Source organism: Heloderma suspectum, chromosome 3 (assembly GCF_057233095.1).
Source record: "Heloderma suspectum isolate Gila_16-S chromosome 3, 16-S_ref, whole genome shotgun sequence".
Taxonomy (NCBI): domain Eukaryota; kingdom Metazoa; phylum Chordata; class Lepidosauria; order Squamata; family Helodermatidae; genus Heloderma; species Heloderma suspectum.
The window spans coordinates 228,550,001-228,574,206 of record NC_139460.1 but is presented as its reverse complement, the minus strand read 5'-3'; the positions used below and the strand labels follow the sequence as shown (position 1 = coordinate 228,574,206).

At 42.6% G+C, this 24,206-nt stretch overlaps 1 protein-coding gene across 1 annotated transcript in view; it reads left to right on the top strand.

Moving 5' to 3' along the window:
• The window catches only part of ADGRA1 (adhesion G protein-coupled receptor A1), a 554,873-nt gene that overhangs the window by 302,938 nt on the left and 227,729 nt on the right, over nucleotides 1–24,206 (top strand). The window contains exon 12 of the mRNA XM_084845922.1: nucleotides 5,384–5,587. Within this exon, the coding sequence (XP_084702048.1) occupies nucleotides 5,384–5,587 (204 nt within the window). The remainder of the gene's footprint in view (nucleotides 1–5,383; nucleotides 5,588–24,206) is intronic.

Sequence of the window (24,206 nt, the reverse complement as noted above, 5' to 3'; positions counted from 1 at the left end):
TAAAAGTGTGTGAACTCACCCCTGTCTGGGTTCTCTAGATGCTCGCCCACTCCCTGGACCGCACTCGAGCCCCTCCCATGCTCTGCGAGTAGCCTGCACTCACCCCAGTGGCCTCGTTGAGCTCTGCAGTCACCATTTTTTTGAGAAATAAAATGGCGATTAGAAAAATGTACATGTTTTCATATGCATGAAAATGCAGATTTTACGAATGTGCACATTTGTGTATGCGGAAATGCACATTTTGCAAATGTGCTTATTTATGTGTGTGCGGAATGAGCATTTCTTTGCAAAAATCTATCAATGGCTGCTAGTCCTGATGGCTGTATTTACTTGCAGTATCAGAGGAAGCATGACTACATATACCAGTTGCTGGGGATCATAAACAGGGGGGTGCTGTTGCTCTTATATCCTACTTGTGGGTTTCCCACAGGCAGCTGGTTGGCCACAGTGTGAACAGAATGCTGGACTAGATGGACCCTTGATCTGATCCGGCAGGGCACTTCTTCTGTTCTCCCCCTGAGTGCATCCCCTTGAGTGCATCCATCCTCACTGTCTTGGAACCAACCACTTAGGGCCAAATGACATGGGATGTTAAATGTGTCTTTGCATACGTGAATGCGCGCATTCGCAAAAATGCACATTTTTGCGTGTGTGCAATTATGTGTATTTTTACAATTGCCATTTTATTTCTCAAAAAATGGCAACCACAAAGCTCGACAAGGCCACTGGGGTGAGTACAGGCCATTTGCGAAGTGCAGGCAGGAGGTGAGCAGGGGCAGGGGCTCAGCGAGTGGGGCTCAGAGGTGTGGGCAGGGGCGGTTCCGCCTGATTCCCAGACTGAATCAGGCACCCGTGCCATCCCTAGTCAAAACCAGTACTTTAAATTGGGCTTGGAAACACACTTCTAACCAGTGCAGCTGGCAAAGTATAGGCATTATATGATCTGATCGTCTCACCCCCACCAATGCTTGGGTGGCCGCATCCTGCACCAGCTGAAGACATTCTGGAATGTCTTCAAAGGCATTACAGTAGTCTAGCCCAGATGTCACTATGCATGGATAACTGAGGGAAGGTCCACCCTCTCCAGATAGAGCCACAGCTGACACACCAGCCTAAGCTGGTAATACACACTCCTGGACATCGCAGCCACCTGAGCTTCCCCAGTTAGCACAGAGTATAGGAGACTCCCAGACTATGCACTTGGTCTTCTAGGGGGAGTGCATCCCCATGTGACCAGTTGTAAGCCTCCATCTAGTGTAGCTGGTTTCTCAACCCATAGTACTTCTGGCTTGTCTGGATTAAGCTTCAGCTCGTTTACCCTCATCACCCCAAAACTGCCTCCACACACTTGAATCAAGTCCTCCTGATTCAAGAGTTCAACAGCCTCCTTGGAAAATGTAGATGGAAATGAGAGGTAGAGCTGAGTATCATCTACATACTGATGACACCTCAGCCCAAACCTCCTGATGACTTCTCCCAGCAGTTTCATGTAGATGTTAAAAAGCATGGGGAGCAGTGTGGAACCTTGCAGCACCCACAGGCTAATGGCCATGGGGTGGAAGAAAAGTCCTCCAGCATCACTTTCTGAGACCTCCAGAAAGGGCCAGAACCACTTTAACACTGCGCCTCCTGAGCCCAACTCAGATAAACGATGTAGAAGAATATCATGGTTGATGGTATTGGAAGCTGCTGAGAGCTCCAGAAGAACCAAAAGGTTGCACTCCCCCCATCCATTCCCTGGTGTGAGTTATCAACCATGGTGACAAAAGCTGTTTCCATCCCATAACCAGGTCTGAAACCTGATTGGAATTGATCTAAATAATCACTATCATCCAACACTGCTTGGAGTTGTGAGGCCCCCACACTTTCTAACACCTCGCCCAAGAATGGCAAATTTGACACTGGGCAAAACCATAGGATCTAAGTTTTTTTCTTCAACAAGGGCCTCACCATTGTTTCTTTTAAAGCTGAGAGAACTTCAGCGCCCTTCTGTATGCCCTGGCCATGGGCTGCTAAGGTTTAGAGGTGCCGAGATAGTGATAAGCCAGATCCAGGTTTGCTTACAAGGAGACTTTATTGAGTACTTACAGCACATAGGCGTATCCAATGGTTGGATCAGACAGCTTCTCTGAACCCAGAGCCATGGGGTAAAATGGGCTTTATACTATACGTGTTAGCAGTGAGGCAGCATGACAGGAGCAAGCATTAATTAATGTTCATCTGCAACTTTCTCAGCATAGGCTAATAGCCCCACGTCAGAGGGGAAACAATCAGAACTTTCCCAGCACAGACACCTGTAGCTTAGCATAAACAGAGCCTCACTTCTCAGGCGCATCCTAGGCCCTGATAAGATAAACAGTAGCTCATTAGCATGGAATGTGCTGAGGCGATGATATCGACCTTTGACTCATCTCACAAGCTCGGAGGCCTACTAGCAAGGAAATTGCATTTAATAATGAACCAAAGCAAATCATTATGGATCTCCAGGCCCCTCTAAAACTACAGGTGACTTAGTTACAGGCCTGGGGCCATTACACCTTCAAGGAGGCCTTAACCACCTCAGAGGTCCAGGTACCCAGTAGGGATATATGGATTTTGTAAAATCTATTCCATCTGTGTTTAGTGGATTGTTAGGTGCTTTTTGTTCTGCTGTCCACTCATTGGCAGAATCGAGTTTTTTCCCCCAATTTCCTAAATTTGCACTTGCAAAAATGTGTGAATCCCACTCAACATGTACAAATCCCACCCAAATGTGCATTTTCATGCTTTAGTCTATGGGAGTGTTTTTTGTTTTACGGATTTTTTCTACAACTAAATTTGTGTAAAATTCCAGAAAGTAAAAAGCAACAACTGGTCCACAAGTCCATGGAACCCATGTAATTTGGGAAAAGCCAGTTCACTGTGGAATCCAGAGGTCGGCTTCATAGAAATCCTAACTCATCTGATTCTGTTGCAGATTTGTCCAATATCCCTAGTACCCAGCCCAAGTCTGGCAGATTTCATAAGCTGGAGTGGACAAGGATCTAAAGAGCAAGTAGGAGGTCTTAGTTCTCAAAGCAGTTTCTCCACATCCTCAGGTTGTACAAGCTGAAAGGTATCCATAACATGACTAGATGGTACACTAGCCCGATCCATCTCAGACTCTGTCAAAACAATGGCATTCAAGTTGGCACACATACAAGTGACTTATCTGCAAAAGGTCTAGCAAATTGCTTACAGTGGGCCTTGGAGGATTCAAGCTGTTGTTTGCTAGAGCCTACACCTGTGAGTCATTTAACCACCCAAAACAGCTCCTCTGGATGACACTGATTACAAATGGATTCTTACTGTGTTCAGTCGCATTCATTATGAGTCTCCCACCATTTGTGTTCTAATTGTTGCATCCTTCAGGAGGCTAGATGGCAGTATCTTCAGCCAGGAGCAGATGTTGCTGCTGCTGAGGTTGCTACTGCTGTCAGGTTGTTGGCTTCCATCCTATGACTTCACTGGTGCCAGGAGTCCCCCAGTTCTGGGCTCCTTTGTCAGGAGCGCCCTAGCTGCCTCTTGCAGTACCCTCCAATAGCCAACTCAAGACACAGAGGAAGAAGATTCTTTCCAAGGCTTTATTCCTTTACAACTTAATGACTCTTTCAGATGCTAATCACCAGTGACTAAGCAAGGAACTGCACTGGGGTAGTTAGCAGAATAACCAAAGCTTCAGGTAAGGCAGTTGGTCCCCATTTGAAGGAGAAGAGCGGAAAACCTCTGAACTTATGGGCTATGGAGAGGTCCTCCCTCTTACCCTTGGGTCCTCGGGACGCGACTGTTGTTTTAGCGCCAAGCGGGCAGAGCACCTCCTCTCGGCGCCCTCCATCTGGCACTGCTCCCTGCGTCTGCGCCGAGCGTCCAGCAAGATCCCATCTCCCGCTGTCTCGCTGCCAGGGTCACTATCTCTCCCAGGAATGCTGGCAGGAGGAATCTCTCCCTGCCGCTGTGCCTGTGAGCGATGAGTGAGCTCCGCTCCCATGGGTTGTTGCTCTTCCTCAGAATCAGAACTGCTCTGGGGCTCTATCGGCTCAGTTTCCACCCTGACATTGTTCTCCTTCATCCAGAAGTCTGTGTATTTCCTGGAAAATTTCCCCAACTGGGAGCCACTGGTGGAGCTGATTTCTCTTGCTCTTTATCTTCCCTATCTGTATCTGGTTTGAAGTTGATAAATGGTTTTCCTTTCTGTTACACTATGCATCCAGCCAGAACCTCTGGCTATATAGTTCCCATAGAATGGAACAGATGCTCCATAATATTCTGAAAACATTCCTTGATTTTTAAAAGAAAACCATAGCTATATTTTATATATAGAATGGATATTATGGAATGGAATAGCTTTCCAGTAAAGAATGTGCATATGGCAATAGGAGTACATATGCTCTACTTGTGTAAAATACTAGATTCTTTTAGATGTCAGATGCCACGGGTCATTTTTCTTGTCATTGTTTTGGAAAGTTGTCTATCTTCCTTTAGGGAGAATTCTGCAGCTCTGTCCTTACTCTACTTAGCCATTATTTATCTTCTCATTTTTCTGTAGGCAAACTAGTGAAAAGTCAACTAAAACTTGTAAATAAAGCTGTAGACTTCCCAGTGTAGCCTCATACAATACCAAACAACTGCTGTTCACTTTGGAAGCTGGCCAGTAAGCAATTAGCAAACTAAATCATTTAGAATGTACTAATTTCTCTCTCTTAATATGAAATGACCATGTCCTTTTGATGCTGTAAATGACTCCATCTAACCATCTGAAAATGTTTTTGACCAGTGCTTTCACTACACCTCCTCTGTCACTGATAATCATCACTTTACATCATGAGACATTAGGGAAGGTATGCTGATTCAGAGAGACCATCCCTTGGACTCAAGATATCCTAGAGAAACTTGAATGATCTCTTCCCTGGCCACATTTTTGTTGCCATAGTAATATGAAAGAAATTATTGCCATAGCATCGTGGGATGAAATTTGCCAATCAGAACTCCTGCACAGTTCCCATTCATTTTAAAGGTGATTTAGTTTAACTGTAATTTAGTGTAGGAGTCTTGTTAAAACAAGCAACCGAACAAAACACTTTTGACAGTTAAACCAGAATTATTCCAATTAAGGTCATACTTGTCCTCACTGAAAAATGTGTGGAGAATGAGATCCTTGTACATTTTTTAAAATTAAAAATGGAACTGCAAGTAATGTCACTATCCTACAAGTTATATAAATGTATGGGTGTATATGAATGCTGTTTGTGATGCCTATTTTAAAACAATGTACAGAGTATGCAAATACACACTGTAGATTTGATACAACTGAGTGCTTTTAACAATGTGTAAACAATACACCAGTTCTTCACATTTGTTTCGACAGGTTTCTGTAAATATTGCTCTGGAGGCCTTTATGATCAAGCCATCTAATTTCCTGGGGATGACTTGCACTGCTTTCCAGAAAATATCTGCAAATCCAGACAGGTCACTGAGCCGTGACACCAGGAAAAGGGAGACAGACCAACATTTGAATTTTAAGTGCAATGCAGCCAGTCATAGTGCCTCCTTGGTGAATTTCTCTGCAGTGGTAAGTGGTGCAACCATGAATTTACTGTGTTTGTGTGTGTGTGTGTGTGCGCGCGCGCACGTATATGTAGTTTGTATTATGTACTGAAAGGAATATTTGGAGCAATCACTCCAAAAATTATATGAAATAATGGTTTGAACTTCCTCCTGATTTTGCATATTGATTAGCAAAGGAAATAATTTTCACTTTCTGACAGGCCTGTCTGTGTACATTTATGGGCACAATGCTAATACTATCAAATATCATTGAATCCTAAAATGTAGCATTGATTCTCCCCCACCCCCTGGTCCCCAGTTGATTTTAGCACAGTCCCAATGTGTGAGCATATTAATCCAGATTGCTTGCGTTTACCTGATTTTGTCCCCTTAAAGTTAACGGAATTGAAATGGTATGAGACCTATGTCTTCCAGCAAAAACAGCGCCAGGTAACCTGGTGCTTGCCAGAGACAAGGTGGACTGAAGCCCATTTACATAAATTTGATTAAATCTGTTTCAGTTCCACCTTGATTTACTCAAGGTTCATTTGTGGTTAAGATGTTGCTAAGGAAACATATTTTTGTACAATAGGAATGGGGCTCCAGGAAGGGGAAAAAATAACTTACGACTAGAAAGTAGAAGTATATAAAAGCTTCCAGATATTGAAAAATATTAGTAATAGAGAGGATATACTGCTGCTTGTTTAGTTATGACTGGGAAAGGTTTTGTGTCATTTTTTTTTTATGTGCTATTGTTTTGATTGATGTGTGAGGCACCTTGACAATTTTGGAAAGGCAGAAGATAAATATTTTAAGTAAATAAAACTTTGCAGGGCTCCCACCATATGTTCAGTTGGTGTGAGCCATCTCAATTAAGTGAGCAAGTGTGCTTTTCAGAAGTGCACACTTTAAAACACGAATGAAGGTTCAGGAAATTGCGGGGAAAAAATCCTGAGAATTGTGTTCCTGTTCACCTTCAGGGTGGTGAACGGGACAATGTCTGCATGATTTCCAATGTCTGCATGAAATCCTCAGACATCCCTAATTTATATCACATAACGAAGCAGAACAATTAAATTCTGATCCAGCACAAAACAGAATTTTGCATTGGATTGAGCATGTCATTATATCTGAAGAGTTACAAGCTGGAATTCTTTTTATCCCTGAACACAATCTTATTTTAATAGGCTGGAAGCCTATACACAATTATGTGGGAGTAAGTCCCACTGAACTCAAGGAGACATACTTTTGAGTTGACATGTACTGAGTAGATATTTTAAGCATTCTGTATATTACAGAATTGTTTCCTAAGAAAATGTTGGAAAGGTGCTTTGGGAATTCTTAGACATATTTCTGTGTGGTCTTCCTTCCTTTCCTTCCATTCCCTTTTCACACTTTTGAATCTATGAGAGGAATATGATGTTAGTTGTTGCAGGAGATTACTTTTTGAAATGCCCCTGGAAAGCCACATCTTTTCATTGGGGGATGTGCAAGAATAGAAGAGTTCAAAGATTTTCCTTGTAATCTCTTAGATAGTATCCATCATACTCCTTGTGTTTTTGAGGAGGGGAAGGAGGAGAGATTCTGTACCTGATACTACTTCTCGTTGATCAACATGTAGTTTTTTGTTAAAGTTTTTATCAACAGAATTTGGACAAATGTTAGTGCTGATGTGTTACTGTTGTATTTCTTTGGACACAAAATAAAATATGAGGTTCTTTAAGGTTTAGATCAGCGGCTTTAAACTGTTTCTGTAGAATTGATCAGGGATTCTGCAGTTAGAAGATTAATAATTCTACTGGACAGCTTGTCCATCATTTACCCAACTTCCCCCCAATGCGCTCCTATTAGGGGCATGTTGGATGTATTCTAAAGCACATTCGGTTCACACAAGCCCTGTTTTGGCATTACTTAACCTACTTACCTACACATGTGAGGCGGGAGTGAACTGTATGACGTAGCCCCATCCCGACATGATGTATAGCACATGGTCTCCCCGGCGTTTGTGCTTGGCCTGTGTGCATACAGCCGTACATGTGTAGGCCTCCACATAAGCCAGAACCCCAACAGCGTGAATAGCTGGCGGGGTGTATGTGTGTGTGTGTGAAATATGTGACACAGGTGGTGGACTGATGCAGTGCAGACCCGCTTGTTAAGGTTAAACAATGCCTGAAAAGGGCTACAGTGATGACTAAATACAACTGAGTACACATCCTAGAATCCGTCCTCAGATCCTCTACAATGCATAGATATGGCAGATTAATCAGTCTTGAATGAATTGCTTGAGGACGTGATGTTTGAACTCTACTAGAATATATGGATTGTGTTGTACTGCTTCAGAATGGATCCTCCTAAAACTGTAGTGACATTGAGACCAGGGGTGTAGAAGAAGACAGCCAGCAGCAGCAGCCAAGACCGCCTCTGCATTAAGACAAGGTGAACAGATTGTCCAAGCCTGCTGTAAGAGCGCATTGCCTGCTAGAGTCGCTTGATGCTTCTCTTCACCACTGGTACCGTTCTCTTACCCAGTTTATCCACAGCAGTAAGAAGGAGCTGCTGCTCCCTTACCTGCCCTCTCCCTCTGGGGAGTGGCAGGTGCCCAGTTTCCATCATCACCTAGCAGGAGAGGACAAGTGAGCAAAGACTTGGTGGCATTGGCTGCTGGTCCTTGTCCTCACCATTGTCTGCTCACTTACATGTCCACCAGCATTCTGGATGAGGGAGGGCAAAACTTGATGTGACATTAAAGGTGTTGTTATATTTAATAAACAGTTTTTTTTAAAAAAAAAATGCAAATTGCATTTTGGCAGATCACAGGAGGCAGACAGGGAAGGGAAATTCATGCCAATGGGGGATTTCTCCACAGAGCAAATTCTAGCTTCAGAAGAGAGATGTTCCTCAGACCTGAAGCAAGGGAGGGAAGGGTTAAATTCCCCTTCTATGCCTGCTCCAATCCCAAAAATAATCATGCTCCCTATTGGATGTTATTTGCATTTTTAAACAAACAAACATTCTGCGCGTTAAATGCAAAGACATATTTAACATCCTGTGTCATTTGGCCCTAAGTGAAGATGGATGCACACCAGAGGGAGAACAGAAGAAGAAGTGCCCTTCTGGATCAGACCAAGGGTCCATCTAGTCCAGCATTCTGTTCACACCATGGCCAACCAGCTGCCTGTGGGAAACCCATGAGTAGGATATGAGAGCAACAGCACCCTCTTGTTTATGATCCCCAGCAACTGGTATATGTAGTCATGCTGCCTCTGATACTGGAAGTAAATATAGCCATCAAGACTAGTAGCCATTGATAGCTTTATCCTCTATGAATTTGTCTAATCCCCTTTTAATGCCATCAGAATTGGTGGCCATCACTACATCTTGTGGTAGTGAATTCCATAGTTTAACTATTCACTGTGTGAAGCAATTCCTTTTATCTGTCTCCCACTAATCGGCTTCATGGGATGACCCTTGGTTCTAGTATTATGAGAGAGGGATAATACTAGATGTCTCCCTATTCACTTTCTTCACACCATGCATAATGTTGAACACCTCTACCATGTCTCCCCTCATACACCTTTTTTCTAAGCTAAACAGTCCTAGACATCGTAACCTTTCCTTATAGATGCATTGCTCCAGCCTCTTAATCATTTTAGGGTGCAATCCTATACATATTTAGACAGAGGAAAGGCCTACAAGGTTGTAGGCCTTTTCTCTGTCCAAACATGCATAGGATTGCGCCCTTAGTTGTCCTTTTCTGCACTTTTTTCCAACTCTAAAATATCCTTTTTAGGTGTGGTGAACAGAACTGTTCCAGGTGTGGTCACACATAGATTCGTATAAGGGCAGCAGCATGATATTGGGAGTTCTATTTTCAATTACTAACATGTAATTTGCATTTTTCAGAGGAGCTGCACACTGGGTCAACATTTTCATCAAGTTGCCCATCACAGTCCCGAGATCATATAAGCTCAGATCACATCAGCTTATATTAGAAGATGCATTCTTTTTGCCCCAGTGTGCAAGACTTTACATTTGCTTACATTAAACCACATTTGCCATTTTGTTGCCCATTCTGCCAATTTGGAGAGATCATTTTGGGGTTCTTCACAATCCATTTTTGTTTGAACCACCTAAATAATTTGGTGTCATCAAAAAGGCCCCCTAACTTGATGGAGCCCCCCCCCCCAAATTGGACCTAGCCCTGCACACCCTTCCCTTCCCAATTACACTGGTATGCATTAATGCTCATGCTGATATTGCATGAGAAAATTCACACATTTCAGGTAACATGTACCCACTTAAATGTTTTCATCAGGGCCAAATTCCCTCAGGAGCAGCTAACAGGAATAGGGAAGAGTAAAGGTGGGCATAACCTAGCACTGTTTATTTATAGGATTTTAGATTAACTGTCTGTAAAAAAAAAAAAAAAAAAATCACAGCAGTGTACAAATAAAGAACAATACAAATAATGTTTCATAAAACTTTAAAACCAAGCAATCATCCAACTATATTAGATGCTTCTGCCACCTTTTTCTCTGCTGCCTAGTCCTTCAAGCAGTACACAGAGACCTGTGCCAGCCAGGGAATGGTGCTATTCCATTTCTAAGTATTGCAGTGTGTTATAACTAGAGCAACACATTGTTCATATATTTCAGGTACAGAAAATTAACATTTTCTACAAATATATTTGTCTGCCAAGTACTGATGCCTCTTTCCTTTGTTATGACAATGTATTTTGTCTTAAAAATGACAAACAAGTGATTGGATTGCCTTCCCACACAGGAACATGCCAGGCATCTAGGATTTATCTCAACCTATGGCAGAACATTTTGTTTGGAAGCCTTGTATAAAATCTTGGCAGTACATCACTGTATAAAGAGCTTTAGCAAAGCTTAATCTTTTCTTATATATTTTTGCCATGTTTATTGGAAACATCCAAGTAAAATTCTTGGCCAAATGTGGATTGTCATGTCTCATTTCTGGGAACAAAATATTTTTAAACTGCAGGTACCATTTTCAAACAACTCTTAAAAACCGTATTGGTTTCATAATTATAACCAAATGTAAGGTTTCATTCAGAATGTGCCACTAAACTGGAATCCAAGTTATGTCTTGCTGTTACAGCAGGCTGCCTTAAAGTAAAATGCCTATGTTTCCATGATTTCATAATTCACTGATATTCCAACTGTTCTCACTTGAAAATGAGACTGTTTCCTATATCCATTTGTCCCAAAACCATAACAAAAGGGACTCTATGAAGATGTGTAAAAAGAAAATGAAAAGTCACAACTAGGGTTAATGCTGGTGACAGTGACGTACAAAGTATCCTCCTAGTTCAATGGCTATAGTAATTTGTTGTTCAAGCATATCATTGTCAGCTGTCCGTGTGTTAACTCTGAGTTGCTTTGTTTTTTGTTTTTTTAAAAAAATCAACTGTTTTACATAACAGTTTTCCATTGCAGAAGTGAGGCAATTCTGACGTTTGTTATGTGCTTCTTGGATGACCTTTTGATTTTGAAATGAAAACATGCATGTGGGAAAGGTATGCCAGAATGGGTTATCTGCAGGGCTGGCTCTACCATTAGGCAGAGTGAGGCAGTCGCCTGAGGCGACACATGCTGGGAGGTGGCAGCAAGGTGCTAGAGGAGAAAGCAGTGGGCCATGCAGCCTTCCCTGCACCTCCTAAGCTAGCCTGCTGTCTTGGTGTGGTGGAAGATGCTGTCGCATTGCCAGGGTTGAAGAATGATTCAACTGCCAGTCCATTTAGCTGTTGTATGTGGAATGGGAGGGGGCGCCATTTTGTTATGGCAGCAAAATGTCTTGAGCTGGGCCTGGTTATCTGTATATTTTGCTCAGGAATAATTCTGTGAATGGTATTCCATATTTCTGTGGGGTTTCCTATGCAGAATTGTTTGAGGTGAATAATGTTCCAATGTAGCTTTCCAGTGTAACTTTCACACATTTGCTATTTGCTCCAGAGAGCTCCTATGGAAGACATTTTGTGGGCCCCAATACCCCAAGTTATCATTATAATTATCAACCAATAAACACAGTATAATAACAGTCTGTGTCAATCTGTGAAGAAAAATGATTGGTAGTCTACTCAGCTGTAGTCCTCCCCAATTAACTAGTTATGTCTGCCTTTATTTCACAATTCTCCTTACTTAAGAATATGACTCAAACCATTTTTCATAATTATCTAAAACATAACATTAATTGAAATATTCATTAATTTTTAATACTTGTTCAGGGCTAGGGGAAATGGGAATAGATGAATCTGTCAATTTTGGTGTTGCTCAGTTTCTCATTTTACCAATCCTATGTCTATCCAATTTCCACATCAATTTGTAACTTTTTTTAAAGTTTGCACCAAAATGTGTATGCATTTCTCCTAATACATGAATTTGTCTACTCATTTTTGTCTAATATACACATTTTAAAAACAGATTTCCCTAGTATAGTGTATGGTTTCCCTTTTTTGTATAGTTTTGTATGCAGTTTTGTGGACACTTTCCTCTAATGTATGTATTTTGTGTGCCGGGGGGGGGATTGCATTTAAAAATCCTGAAAAGTAAAATACCAATGGATAATTGTGATCCAGTTTGCATATGGATTCATGAAATGCGAATTTGGTAATTTCATTTCAAAATGTGAATTGAATTAAATTCTCTACCATCCCATGGGAAAACCAGCACTGGTTACCTCATCTGCTGCCTAGGACCCCCTTTTACCAACCTCCTTTTCTATGCCCTGACCCACTATTCAGTTTAAGTCTAGAATGCTGTGCACTGACATGTGAGTGATGCCTGTTGAATCCAGTGGGATTTACTTCTGAGAAAACATCCATGGGATTGTATTGTTCATTATGGCTCTGCACAAGTAAGAATGAAAAATATAAGTTTGGAGATTTGCAGCACAATTATATGCATGTCTACTCAGACGTAAGCCCCACTGGGTTCAATGAGACTTTTGACCAGGTAAGTATGTATTGGATTGCAGCTTCAGTAAAATTATTATTGTCAGGAATGAATATGAGTGTGTGCAGATGTCTAGCAGCTCAGATTCAGAATGCAAACAGCCAGAACTGGAGGCGGGGTGTGGGGAGCTCTCCTAGAGAGCTCAGATAAGGCAAGACTTTCTTCCCAAGACCTTGACACACACATGGCCCAGCCTGAACGACCCTCCCTTTCCTCTACCATGAGAACCTAGGTTTGGGGGGGGGGAGAATGAGGGGCATGACTTGAGGGATGCTAGGGTCCATCACAGAGCGAAGCGAGAAAAGTTAGAGGCAGGGCTCAGACGCTCCGCCAGGTTGGCCACTTGAGAAAGCCAATGTAGGAAGGAGCCACCCTAAGGGAGGGCATCCCTGAGAAGCTAGTCTGGCTGAGAAGTTCTTGCCCAGACTGCTAGCAACTTCCCTAACTTCCACTTCATCTCCTCTATTGAAAACTGTAGATGTGTGGATTAGCTGTTTTATTGCAGTCTGAGAGTTCCCTAGAATCTGCATTTGTAAAGTAGCTAGTCATTAACTAATAAAGAGGTGTAGCTTGAGGCCTTCTTTCCTTGCATGTGTTGATTGAAGTGGAGAGGACAAAGGAATGTGACAATTATACCACAATTCTGGTTGTGCCTAACTCCACCTTGAAGCTGTTCTGATTTTATACATCATATTTCCTTTTCAACTAATATTTTATCATTGAACGTTGAACATGGTCATTTCTGATGGGAAAGACAAGAAACTTTCATTTTAGTCATGCTATAAATCTATTATATTAATGTGGTTTATAGTCTCAACCCACTAAAAGGCAAAAGCTCAAATGGTGAATGGATCCAGCAGTATGGTATTCCTGTATAATATTATATTCCTGTATAATTCTGATGTACTATTGATAAAATATAAAAAGAAATGACACACAAGAAGAATGAGTTATGTTCATAAAGAGTTCCAGCCACGTATTTCACATTTAAAAAGTCCCAATCTAACCAGAACATTTGGACACAGTAGAACTGATATTAGTGAGTCTGTTATAGCTATATAAGTAATACCATCTTCAACTCATTTTTTTCTTTTAAGTTGCTATTGAAGGATGGGAGGCAGACAATTTCTGAAGCAGGCAATCTTTTCAAGAAAAGATATTGCTTAACTCCCAGATTTCCAGTTTCAAAACTATGACAGTTCTCTCTTTGTTAAAAGCTGGGATAAAACTCTTACGATTATGAGAAACTTTGTTAATTCTTGGCCCAGTTCAAATGCTCTTAATGCAGGGATGGGCAATTTGTGGTCCTCCAGATGTTTCAGATTATGGTTCCCATAATCCCTCACCATTGGCTATGCTGGTAGAGTTGCAGTCTCAATACAATCTTATCCATGTCTATTCAGAAGTAACTGCCATTGAGTTCAATGGAGCCTATTTCCAGGTAAGTGGATATAGAACAGTAACCTAAAAGTGTCTGACCTGGCATGATCATTATTTACAGGAGCTGCTTCCTGGCTGTTATGTGCCCATTTTGTGGCACAAGCATATTCTGGCAAGGTAACACAGAATGCCAGAAACAGGGATAACTTTTATTGGTAGCAAAATCAGGTTTCTTAGATGAGCTTCTTAGCTCTCAGAGTAAAAGTGTACTGGTTGTAACTCTCTCCAAAAATCATATCTGATGGTAATTAACTATATGCTTATTCCTTAGTTCAGAGAACAGTCAAAAAGTAATAACTATAACTGTGTCAGAGATAAATGCAACTTGTTTTTCCCACTGCAATATCTGCAGTTCTGAATACAGAGCAAGGAGCTCAAATAATTCCTGTCAGAAACACCACAGGCAATCAAACACAAGGGTTCTAGAAAAAGACCTAGATATAACCACACATGCAGCCTTATAGATGCAGCCATCGAAAAGGTAACTTTATCTGGCATGACCATGTTGATAGGCACATGACATTTAATAGGGATAAATGCCAAGTTCTGCACCTAGGAAAAAGAAACCAAATGCACAGTTACAAGATGGGGGATACGTGGCTCAACCACACTACAAGTGAGAAGGATCTTGGAATTGTTGTCGATCACAAGCTGAATATGAGCCAACAATGGGATGTGGCTGCAAAAAAGGCAAATGCTCCTTTGGGCTGCATTAATAGAAGCATAGCTTCCAAATCCCAGAAAGTACTAGTTCCCCTCTACTCAGCACTGGTTAGGCCTCATCTGGAGTACTGTGTCCAGTTCTGGGCACCACACTTTAAGAAGGATGCAGACCAACTGGAGAGGGTTCAGAGGAGGGCAACAAAGATGATCAGGGGACTGGAAACAAAGCCCTATGAAGAGAGACTGAAAGAACTGGGCATGTTTAGCCTTGAGAAGAGAAGACTGAGGGGAGATATGATAGCACTCTTCAAGTACTTGAAAGGTTGTCACAGAGAAGAAGGCCAGGATCTCTTCTTGATCATCCCAGAGTGCAGGACACGGAATCATGGGCTCAAGTTACAGGAAGCCAGATTCCGGCTGAACATCAGGAAAAACTTCCTGACTGTTAGAGCAATACGACAATGGAACCAATTACCTGGGGAGGTGGTGGGCTCTCCCACACTGGAGCCCTTCAAGACGAGGCTGGACAACCATCTGTCAGGGATGCTCTGACTTGGATTCCTGCATTGAGCAGGGGGTTGGACTCGATGGTCTTGTAGGCCCCTTCCAACCCTACTATTCTATGATTCTATGCAGAGATTTAGTCCAGCCTTGAATTCTTTGTTGGTTCCTCCACACTATATGGGTCCAGACCTATCAAATCTAAGAGTCAAAATATCAGTTCAAGAGTGAGTCCAAAGTAAACCCACACAGAGAGAGATTTCAGTGACCGTAGCTTCCACTTTAGTATCTCCATGCTAAATGGGTTAAGGCATAGAAAAATCCAAGAATCACAATCAGTCTAAGCCAGCAGGCCTTCTTGGATATCGAAGACAAAAATACACAATCCATACTAAACAAGAATTCAGGTTCTATGAAAAGTATAACAAATACATTCCATGACAGGTTCTTAATGATTTGCAGTTCAAACTGACAGTGTTCTAGGTTTTATAGACAAATCAGGTGAAACAGACTAAAGTACAGGTGAGAAGTATTTCTTGCAGCTCAGCCAGAAGGAAATCTCAAATATGAAGGGTTGCAGGCAGTAAATGACAGACAGCAATGATGGACAATAAAGATGGACAGTAAACAGGTTCTCAGCCAAGGCTCTCAGTCTCAGCATCTGCTTAAAAACAAGGGTGGGGCTGCAATAACACACCTCCTGATGATCTAATTGACAGGGGATTTTAGACCATAAATGAGCCCTATGTCAAACAGGGCATTTCTGTTCTGTCCTCTTGAGTTGATGTATCAACCTGCGTGACACCTCTGAAAACCCCTGCCCCTTCTGCTAGTTTTTCATGGTGAGGCTGTTAGCTTTCTTAACTTTAGGCATGACATTTAATGTTGAAAACTAGGAACTGGATGGAAGTTATTCAAGTCCCCCTCTGCTTCCCTCTGACAAAACTGACAGAGATAAGCTCACACTTATTCTGACATTCCACAGGCTGATTAGGCCCCAACCAATCTCTCTTACTCTTGCCATTACATGAATAAGTAGACATAGCCAAAGTCTTAGGACCTGAGCTTCTCACTACTGAACTGGGTTCCAGACCCTTCCGGACCAGATTCTGATGGTAAACTAGCACCTGGGCTAGGCCACAACACTGGCAGGTATTTTAAAACATGAATTACTGTGTTCACCTGTTTCTGCCAGCATTCAGTAGGGATGGCGGAGAATTTCTCCCCGAAACTTCGGGGGGCCGAGCGCCAACGTGTTCGGCCCCCCGAACAAGTTTCGGGGAGAAATCCTCCGCACCCCCCCACACCCCGCACCCCCCCCGGGACGGGACTTACCTTTGCCGAATGTCCCTCCCGGCGGCGGGTCCGGCCGGCGGTTCGGCGGGTGTTCGTGCGGGGGGGGGGAGCGGCAGCCGGTCTTTCGACCGGCTGCCGCCGCTGCCATTTCAATAAAAGAAAAAAAAAACAAACGCCCCCGTGATAGGCTATGTGACGATTAACGTAGCCTATCACGGCTAGATTTGCAAAGTCAGCCGTGATAGGCTACGTAAATCGTCACGTAGCCTATCACGGGTGATTAAAAAAAAAAAAGAGCGTACGGATAATGGCGGCCCCCATAGGGAGCCGCCATTCCCATTCCTTATTTGGTCTCTGTAGTCTACGTAAAGATTTACGTAGACTACGGCGAAAATAAGGGCAACGCTTTTGCGTTGCCCTTATTTTCGCCGTACTCTACGTAAATCTTTACGTAGACTACAGCGACCAAATAAGGAATGCAAATGGCGGCTCCCTATTGGGGCCGCCATTAGCATACGCGCTTTTTTTTTTTTAAGTCACCCGTGATAGGCTACGTGACGATTAACGTAGCCTATCATGGCTGACTTTGCAGATCTAGCTGTGATAGGCTACGTTAATCGTCACGTAGCCTATCACGGGGGCGTTTAAAAAAAACAAACAAAACTTTGGAGTTCGCGGCCGGGCGAGGCGGAAAGCCTCCTCCCCGGCCTGAATTTCGGCCAGGCGAGGCGGGAAGCCTCCCCCCCGGCCTGAATTTCGGCCGGGCGAGGCGGGAAGCCTCCCCCCCCGGCCTGAACTTCGTGGGGGGGGCAGCAAAGCGCCTCCCCCCCACCGCGAACAAGCTTCGACGAAAGGTAAGTGACTTTCGTCCACCCCTAGCATTCAGGTGCCTATCAACATGGTCATGCCAGATAAAGTTACTTTTTCCATGGCTGCATCTATAAGGCTGCTTTTCTATGACTGCTTGCTAGGGATGGGTGGAGAATTCCTCCACGGACCCCAGTGAGGCTGGATTCAAAAGAATCCAGCCTCCAGAGTCTATGGAGGAATGGAGTACTTACCTTCGCCTCCCATCGAAGTCCTCGCTGGCTAGATCCTGCCTGCTGCTGGCTCCGGAGCACAGTGATACGGACGCCATTGCTGTGTCTCTGAATGATGCTGACTCCACTACGGATGCAAATGGTGTCCAGTACGCCATTTGCGGGCGTAAAGGTCTTAGATTAAGCTAAATGCAGCTGTAAATGACTGCATTTGGCTTAAACTAAGGGCTTTACGGCCGCAAATGGCATCTGCGGGTTTTCACGCGATAGGCTAGCCTATCGTACTGGACGCCATTTGCGTCCGGAGTGGAGTCAGCATCAGCCAGCAATACAGCAATGGCGGCCATATTGCTGGTGCTCCATTAGCCTTTCCTAAGCTCCTTCATTGTATCTCTCCCATCTCGCAACAGAAACGTCCACACACCCAGCTGGATTGAACCACACATACTGTCAGGGTAGAAACTGAGCTGATAGAACCCCAGAGCAGTTCTGATTCTGAGGACTATCAGCAATCTGTGGGAGAGGAGCCAGCTCATCCCGCACAGGCACAGCAGCTGGCAGAGATTCCTTCTGCCAGCATTCCTGGGATAGATAGTGACCCTGGCAGTGAGAAAGTGCAGGAGGGGGCTTGCTAGATGCTCGACACAGGGAGCGACAAGCGATGGAGGGCGTGGAAAGGAGGCATAGCGCCTGTTTGGCACGCAAGCAACGGCCGCGTCCCGTGGCCCCAAGGGGAAGCGGGGGAGGATCTCTCCCTAGCCCATAAGTTCAGGGTCTTCCCGTGATTCTCCTTCAAATGGGGACCAACTGCCTACCCGGAGCATAGGCTACTCTGCTGTTCATTGCTTAGTCGCTGGTGATTAGCATCTGAAAGAGTCATTAAGTTGTAAAAGGATTAAAGCCTTGAAAATAATCCTTTTGTTCGTGTCTTGAGTTGGCTATTAGAGTGTACTGAAAGAGGCTGCTAGGGCGCTCCTGACACATACATACACACACACACACACCTTCTTTCTCCTCTCCCAACTGATGTTTTTCTGTTTTCCTTCCCTCCACCAGGGTTTGTTTGCCCAGATACATGCCAACCTTGTACCAAAAAGTGTAGCTGACAGAGCAGGTTGCATTTGGCAGTTCTGCTTACTGTAGAAATTAATCTTCAAGAATTAACAGTGCAATCCAATGGGAGTTTATTTCGAATTAAATTTACAGAGATCTTGGGAAGGCAGCTGGAGAAAGCCCAATTGGCAATTGAACATAGTGGGACTGACTTCTGAGTAAACATGCATAGGATTGTGTGATAAATCCTAAAAACTGGGCGAAAACCAGCCACCTGCCCTGCCCCATAAGTAAATAATGGTGGCAGTGCCCCCCCCACTCTCCTCCTGCCGCTCTGGCCAGCAGCAGCAGCCCTGAACGGGTGGCCAGTGTTGCAGGAGACGAGGGCAGTGCTGGACATGCAGACACGGAGCAGGGATGGGCGGAGATGCCAAGAGAGGAGGAGAGCGGGGGGTGGGGGCGAGAGGAGGCTGCAGAGCTCCCTCAGGGTCCCTCTCTCGCTCGCTCACTGCCTTTGTCTGGCCAACAGCCAAGAAGCAGCCACCCGCACTCCCTCTGCTCCCTCCTCCTTCCCTAGCAGACTGTGACCCGGCTGGGGGCTGGTTTGAAAAAAAGTGCCGGAGCAAAGATCTGGCGCGATCTGCCACCACTACACCACTGGTCATTCTAGAGGTGGCGTGGCTGCACAATAAATACTGGAGAACATTTGGAGAAAATACTGCAAAGCGGCCTTTTCCTTCAGGGTTGAGAAAAAGAAAAATCTCACAAATTTTCTCAGAAAAATGTTCAAGAAACATCCTCACCCTGGACATAGCTGTCTTGATGGGTTAAGCCCCTGAACTGAGAATTTTTTTTAAAAAAAATCTGACATGGCTGGCAGCCACACAATTACCTACATAGCAAGTAGACAGGCACTCATTTTCTTGTTTTCACCAAGTGTTTGCCACAACAAGAAAAATCTAAAAAAGAAACTAGTAGAGGATGATAAAAGAATATGTTCTTAACGTTTTCTACATTTTCATTGTATATACTTCATAAATACAGGCATCTTCCATTTAAATTATTAAAGGTGTGACATCTTCCTGGAAAGCTATTTGTTCTCAAAGCATATTTGGATGAGCATTTATCCGTTAAAGATCATAAAATGGTACGTGTATTTGCATAGTTCCTCATGTGCATTTTGCCGTTCCTACATGGAACTCATGGTGATACATATGGGGTTATCTCATTTAATTCTCACCAGTAGATTGTGAAGTTGGTTGCCAAGCGGTCATTAGGCAGTGGCATTTTCTTTTAGATGATGCTTTAAGAGTTATCACGGAGAAGGATCCCTTATTTTTGTCAATATCTGTTCACTAGATAAAGAGTTACTTTTCCAACAGCAATCTTCTTTAGCCGCTGGAAAATTACCAAAATATACTCTGCATTAACAAAAAAAGCTATTATGTGATTGCTCTTCAAACCCATTTTATAACTAAACAGAAAATGCACAAGGAGCATTCCCAGCATTTGATAAAGCACATGATGTATCTTTATACTTTGCTAAGGAAAGAATGTATTGTATGCAAAAAATGCCAGTTAGATGGCAAAAAGTGAATCAAAGCAGGAACAAAAAAGGACCAAACTTTGTTCCATTGTCAGAATACATTCTAGTGCACATGCAGTATTACCATTAGGCACACACTATGTTGCATTTGGGGGCCTGAATCAATTTTCCACAAGTTCTCAAAGAACACATTTCAGTAGGCTGAATTAGCATCAATATTTTATGCATTCAGGTATCATAGTAGTTGACGATGAATGAAATTCAGTGAAGAAAAAATGACTGAAATGCCTTGTGTGATTTAAATCACTGTTCTTGAGTTCTGGACAAAGGTCATTGGAAACCAGTATAGCCCATCTTATTTCTTGCCCTTCACCTTCTAGCAGCATTATGTCTTTCTTGTGATATGTCTATAACAGCTCCCACACGTAACATGGAGACAATGGTATAATATAATGTATTGTTCCCAATCCAGTAAACTTATAAGCATTGCAAAAGATATTTGTGGAAACAAAAACAAAATTCCAACAGTAATCTGGTTTTTATATTTTATATTTTTTACTGTGTGTGTTTTTTTATTTTAATTTTTGTGAACCATCCAGAGAGCTTTGGCTATTGGGTGGTATAGAAATCAATCAGTCAATCTGTGTGCAAGGTCAGGCCCTATACAGTGTGGGGTGGGAGATCATAGTCACTTTATTTATATACTTCATTTGTATAGTATACCTAGACTTAATATGTCCAGACCCTTTTTTGCACCATCTTCCAGCTTATTACTGTCAGAGGTGGAAAGCGTAAATTGTTGGGACGTCTTTAATGCTCCAGATAGATTTAGCATACGTTTGGAAATCTCGTTTTGTTGATTATGTGATGTAGCCAGAAATCATCGGAGCTATGATCCTCTCAGTCTACAGTTAACAGTTCTCTGGCATATGCAGCTATCTGTGGTAAACATGTATTGTTCTACGGTGTTAGAAATGTAGGATAGGGCAGAGATGTTAATAAGAGCAGAGTGAGCTGCAATTTCCAGTTCTGCACAAGTGCACGTATGCATCTTCGGTTTATGGCTTAGAATTTCTGTGTATCTGTCTCTCGGGCAGAAGGCTAACACATTTATAGTTGGCCTTTCTGGCTTCTTTAATGCTTAAATTTCACAAAAGTGTATTGGCTTTTTACTGTTAAAAAAAGGTGCAGTATTTGTCCTGAGCTGTCACACCAAGTGAATCATTCACCTTAATTACCAAATAACACCTTAAGCATTCAAGTAAAGAAATTCAGATTTCAAACCGATATTAAATGGCTTTGATCCTAGCAAGTGTGAGCATGTTTCTACACACAGAACTGGGCTTACCCACCCCCTCCTTTCCACTGCACCCCCTATGTATCCCCCAAGGACGGAGTTGAAGGTGGGGAGATTCTCAGGAATGGTGTGGGATATGGTGTAAACGAACGCAGAAGTCAGCGTAAATTGTGGATGATTAGACTAGCATGACTAAAAGTGCTTTCTTCTTGTGCTATTGGATCCAAGCCATATTCTTGTCAACATTCTTTAGGGCTCTACTTTGTGTCTTCTGCATAAGTGCCATGCTGAAAGTTATAAAGTCAGTTCAGCTTGAAACATTCTACCATAAAGACATCTCCTGTAATGCAGCCTGACAAAGCAAAAGCACATTCTCACGGTGAAAAACATTAATAGTAATAGAATTGAAAAGCAAAAAAGAAATATTTGCAGCTCTTGGATTAAATTTTAACTAGTGAAAGATACATCCTATAGAAGTAGGCAGTGCTTGGCTTTTAAAGAATTAATGCGATGATTCACCTTGGTCTGATATGATCTGCCAGAAGGAAGTAAGACTTCCCCCACATACTGTGACTCAGGGTCTGCAATCTTTTCTGTATTGTTTCACTTGCCTATATCAGAGTATAGATGTGATGCATCGACTAAGTTTCTATTGCAGTATAAACATAATGAGAATGAAAGATGTATTTTTCAAGTTGACTTCCTATTAAATTCCAAAATCCATGGATAGGCAATACCTTTACTGGGTCCCATCAAAATGTCACAAAATAATGAGCAATCCAATTAAATATGCTATCTCCTCCTACATTTTTTAAATTGTGACTAAGTGAAAACTTTATGGCTTCCACATAAAAACCAGGATTTTTTTTCTCATTCTGACTACACTCTTTGCTTAGCATCTTTCCTGGACTTTGTCTCCATGACAACAGAAGGAGAACGAAGGAGCAGCTTGCCCACATTTTTCAAGGAGACGGCTTTGCTCTGCTCAGGGCTCCATGAGCAAGTGTATCGCAGTTGCTTCACAGAACATACTTCTGGGTGGAGAGGGGGGTTGGAGTGAATGTCATCTGGCTGGCAGGGGCTGCTCAACCAATAAGAGAGGCTCCCCCTCCCCCCGAGGCTCCCCCCTTCCCCCTTTCTCCTTTCCTCTGAAGCTCGAGATGAACCTGCATTTCAGGAGGAAGCTTCATTGAGCACAATGGGAGTTACTTCCGAGTAGACACACATATGCTTGTGCTGGAAAAGATGGTGAGGGGAGAACACCGGGATGGGAAACCAGGCCCTTTTCTAATCCGATGCTGTTCAGGAGCTCTATAACGAAGGTGAGAAGTAGTTACTTCCTAAGGCAATAAGCCAAACTATGGAAAATCGGAGCCTTGAGATTGTGCTTTAGAGTATTTAGGGAATTTGTACTTTAAACTGTGCCATTTTAATGGAGGGGGAATCTCTGTAAATTCTGATGTGAGCATTCAGGGGACAAGCCTCATTGAACCCAATGGGAGTTCCTTCTGAGTATGCACTAATTGGTTTGTGCTGGGAAACACAGGGACAGGAAACACCCCTTGACCGGCGTCACAGTGAAAGGCACACCCCTGGGCAGGGCTAGCATACCCGCGGTAAATGTGGGGGTTGGGGCACACAACAACTATATGGCAGAGAACCCAAGTTCAGGAAAAGAATCGGACTTCAAGCAGTCTCAGGAAATCTGGTTTTTCCCTGATAAGCTCCAGGGTGGCTGCTGGATGGCCATGACATCATATATCCCTAATGACCTCAACATGCAGCCAGCTCTGAGTAAATCACTCATGGAGACATGACCCTGGTGAAGAGTTCTGGAGAACTTGAACGCCTGTTCATTATTTTGTGACATTTTCATTCTTCCTAATTAGGGATGGGGCAGAAATGTGTTCTACCTAATTTCACACTTTCAAACCAACATGCAGTCCAAAACTCAGTTATCTTTTGAAATTAGCATTTCTCCAAATTTTGCAACTGAGTTCTCTAATCAAAAAGTGCATACAGGAATGCATATGTTAAGGGAGTGTGTACACAAAAATGTGTATATTGGTGAAAAGAATGTTAAAACTGTGTTATATTAGGATAATTGCTTGCAGAAATGTATATATTAGGCAAAATTGTGTATAAAGATGTGTTTAGGAGAAATGTGTTAGAAGAAATGTGCACAAACATGAATACAAATTTTAATACAGTTTTTAAAAGAACATTTCAAAGTTCAAAACAAACCAAATTTAAGATTAGAATAATGAGAAACAGGGAGAAAATGAAACTGACAGGTTCATTGACTCCTACCTAATAAAGGTATTGCCTGACCATGGATTTTGGAATTTTTCTTACTGACTAGCATGGATCCCTTTGTTTTTCTATTAAATGTTAACAGAAATACCGATAGGGTTATGCCTTAATAATCTGATGGATGTGTGAGGTGGGCTGTAACCGCAGAACCCAATCTGTTGGCCAAGGCTTTTCAGGAAATCGTGATGAACAAAATCACATTTTTAAAAGACAGACTAAAGTTTTTTGCTAGTATGGTACCTCATATAGTTTTGACCATTTGCTATAGAGTTTTTCATACATTAAGGAATATAAATGATCAAAATACATGTTTAAAAGACTTCTATTCATTAAACAATGCTTGTTGGATTGTACCTTCAAAACATGTTTGGAGAGTCATAGGCTACTCTAGAAATTAGCTTAAATTTTAAGGATGCACCAGTGTGAAAGACAAAGATCCCAAAATTTTGCTCAGATTAACATGAAAATGATTTGAATTTTTTTCAGTGGGGAGGGGAAATAGAAAATCCCAAATCATT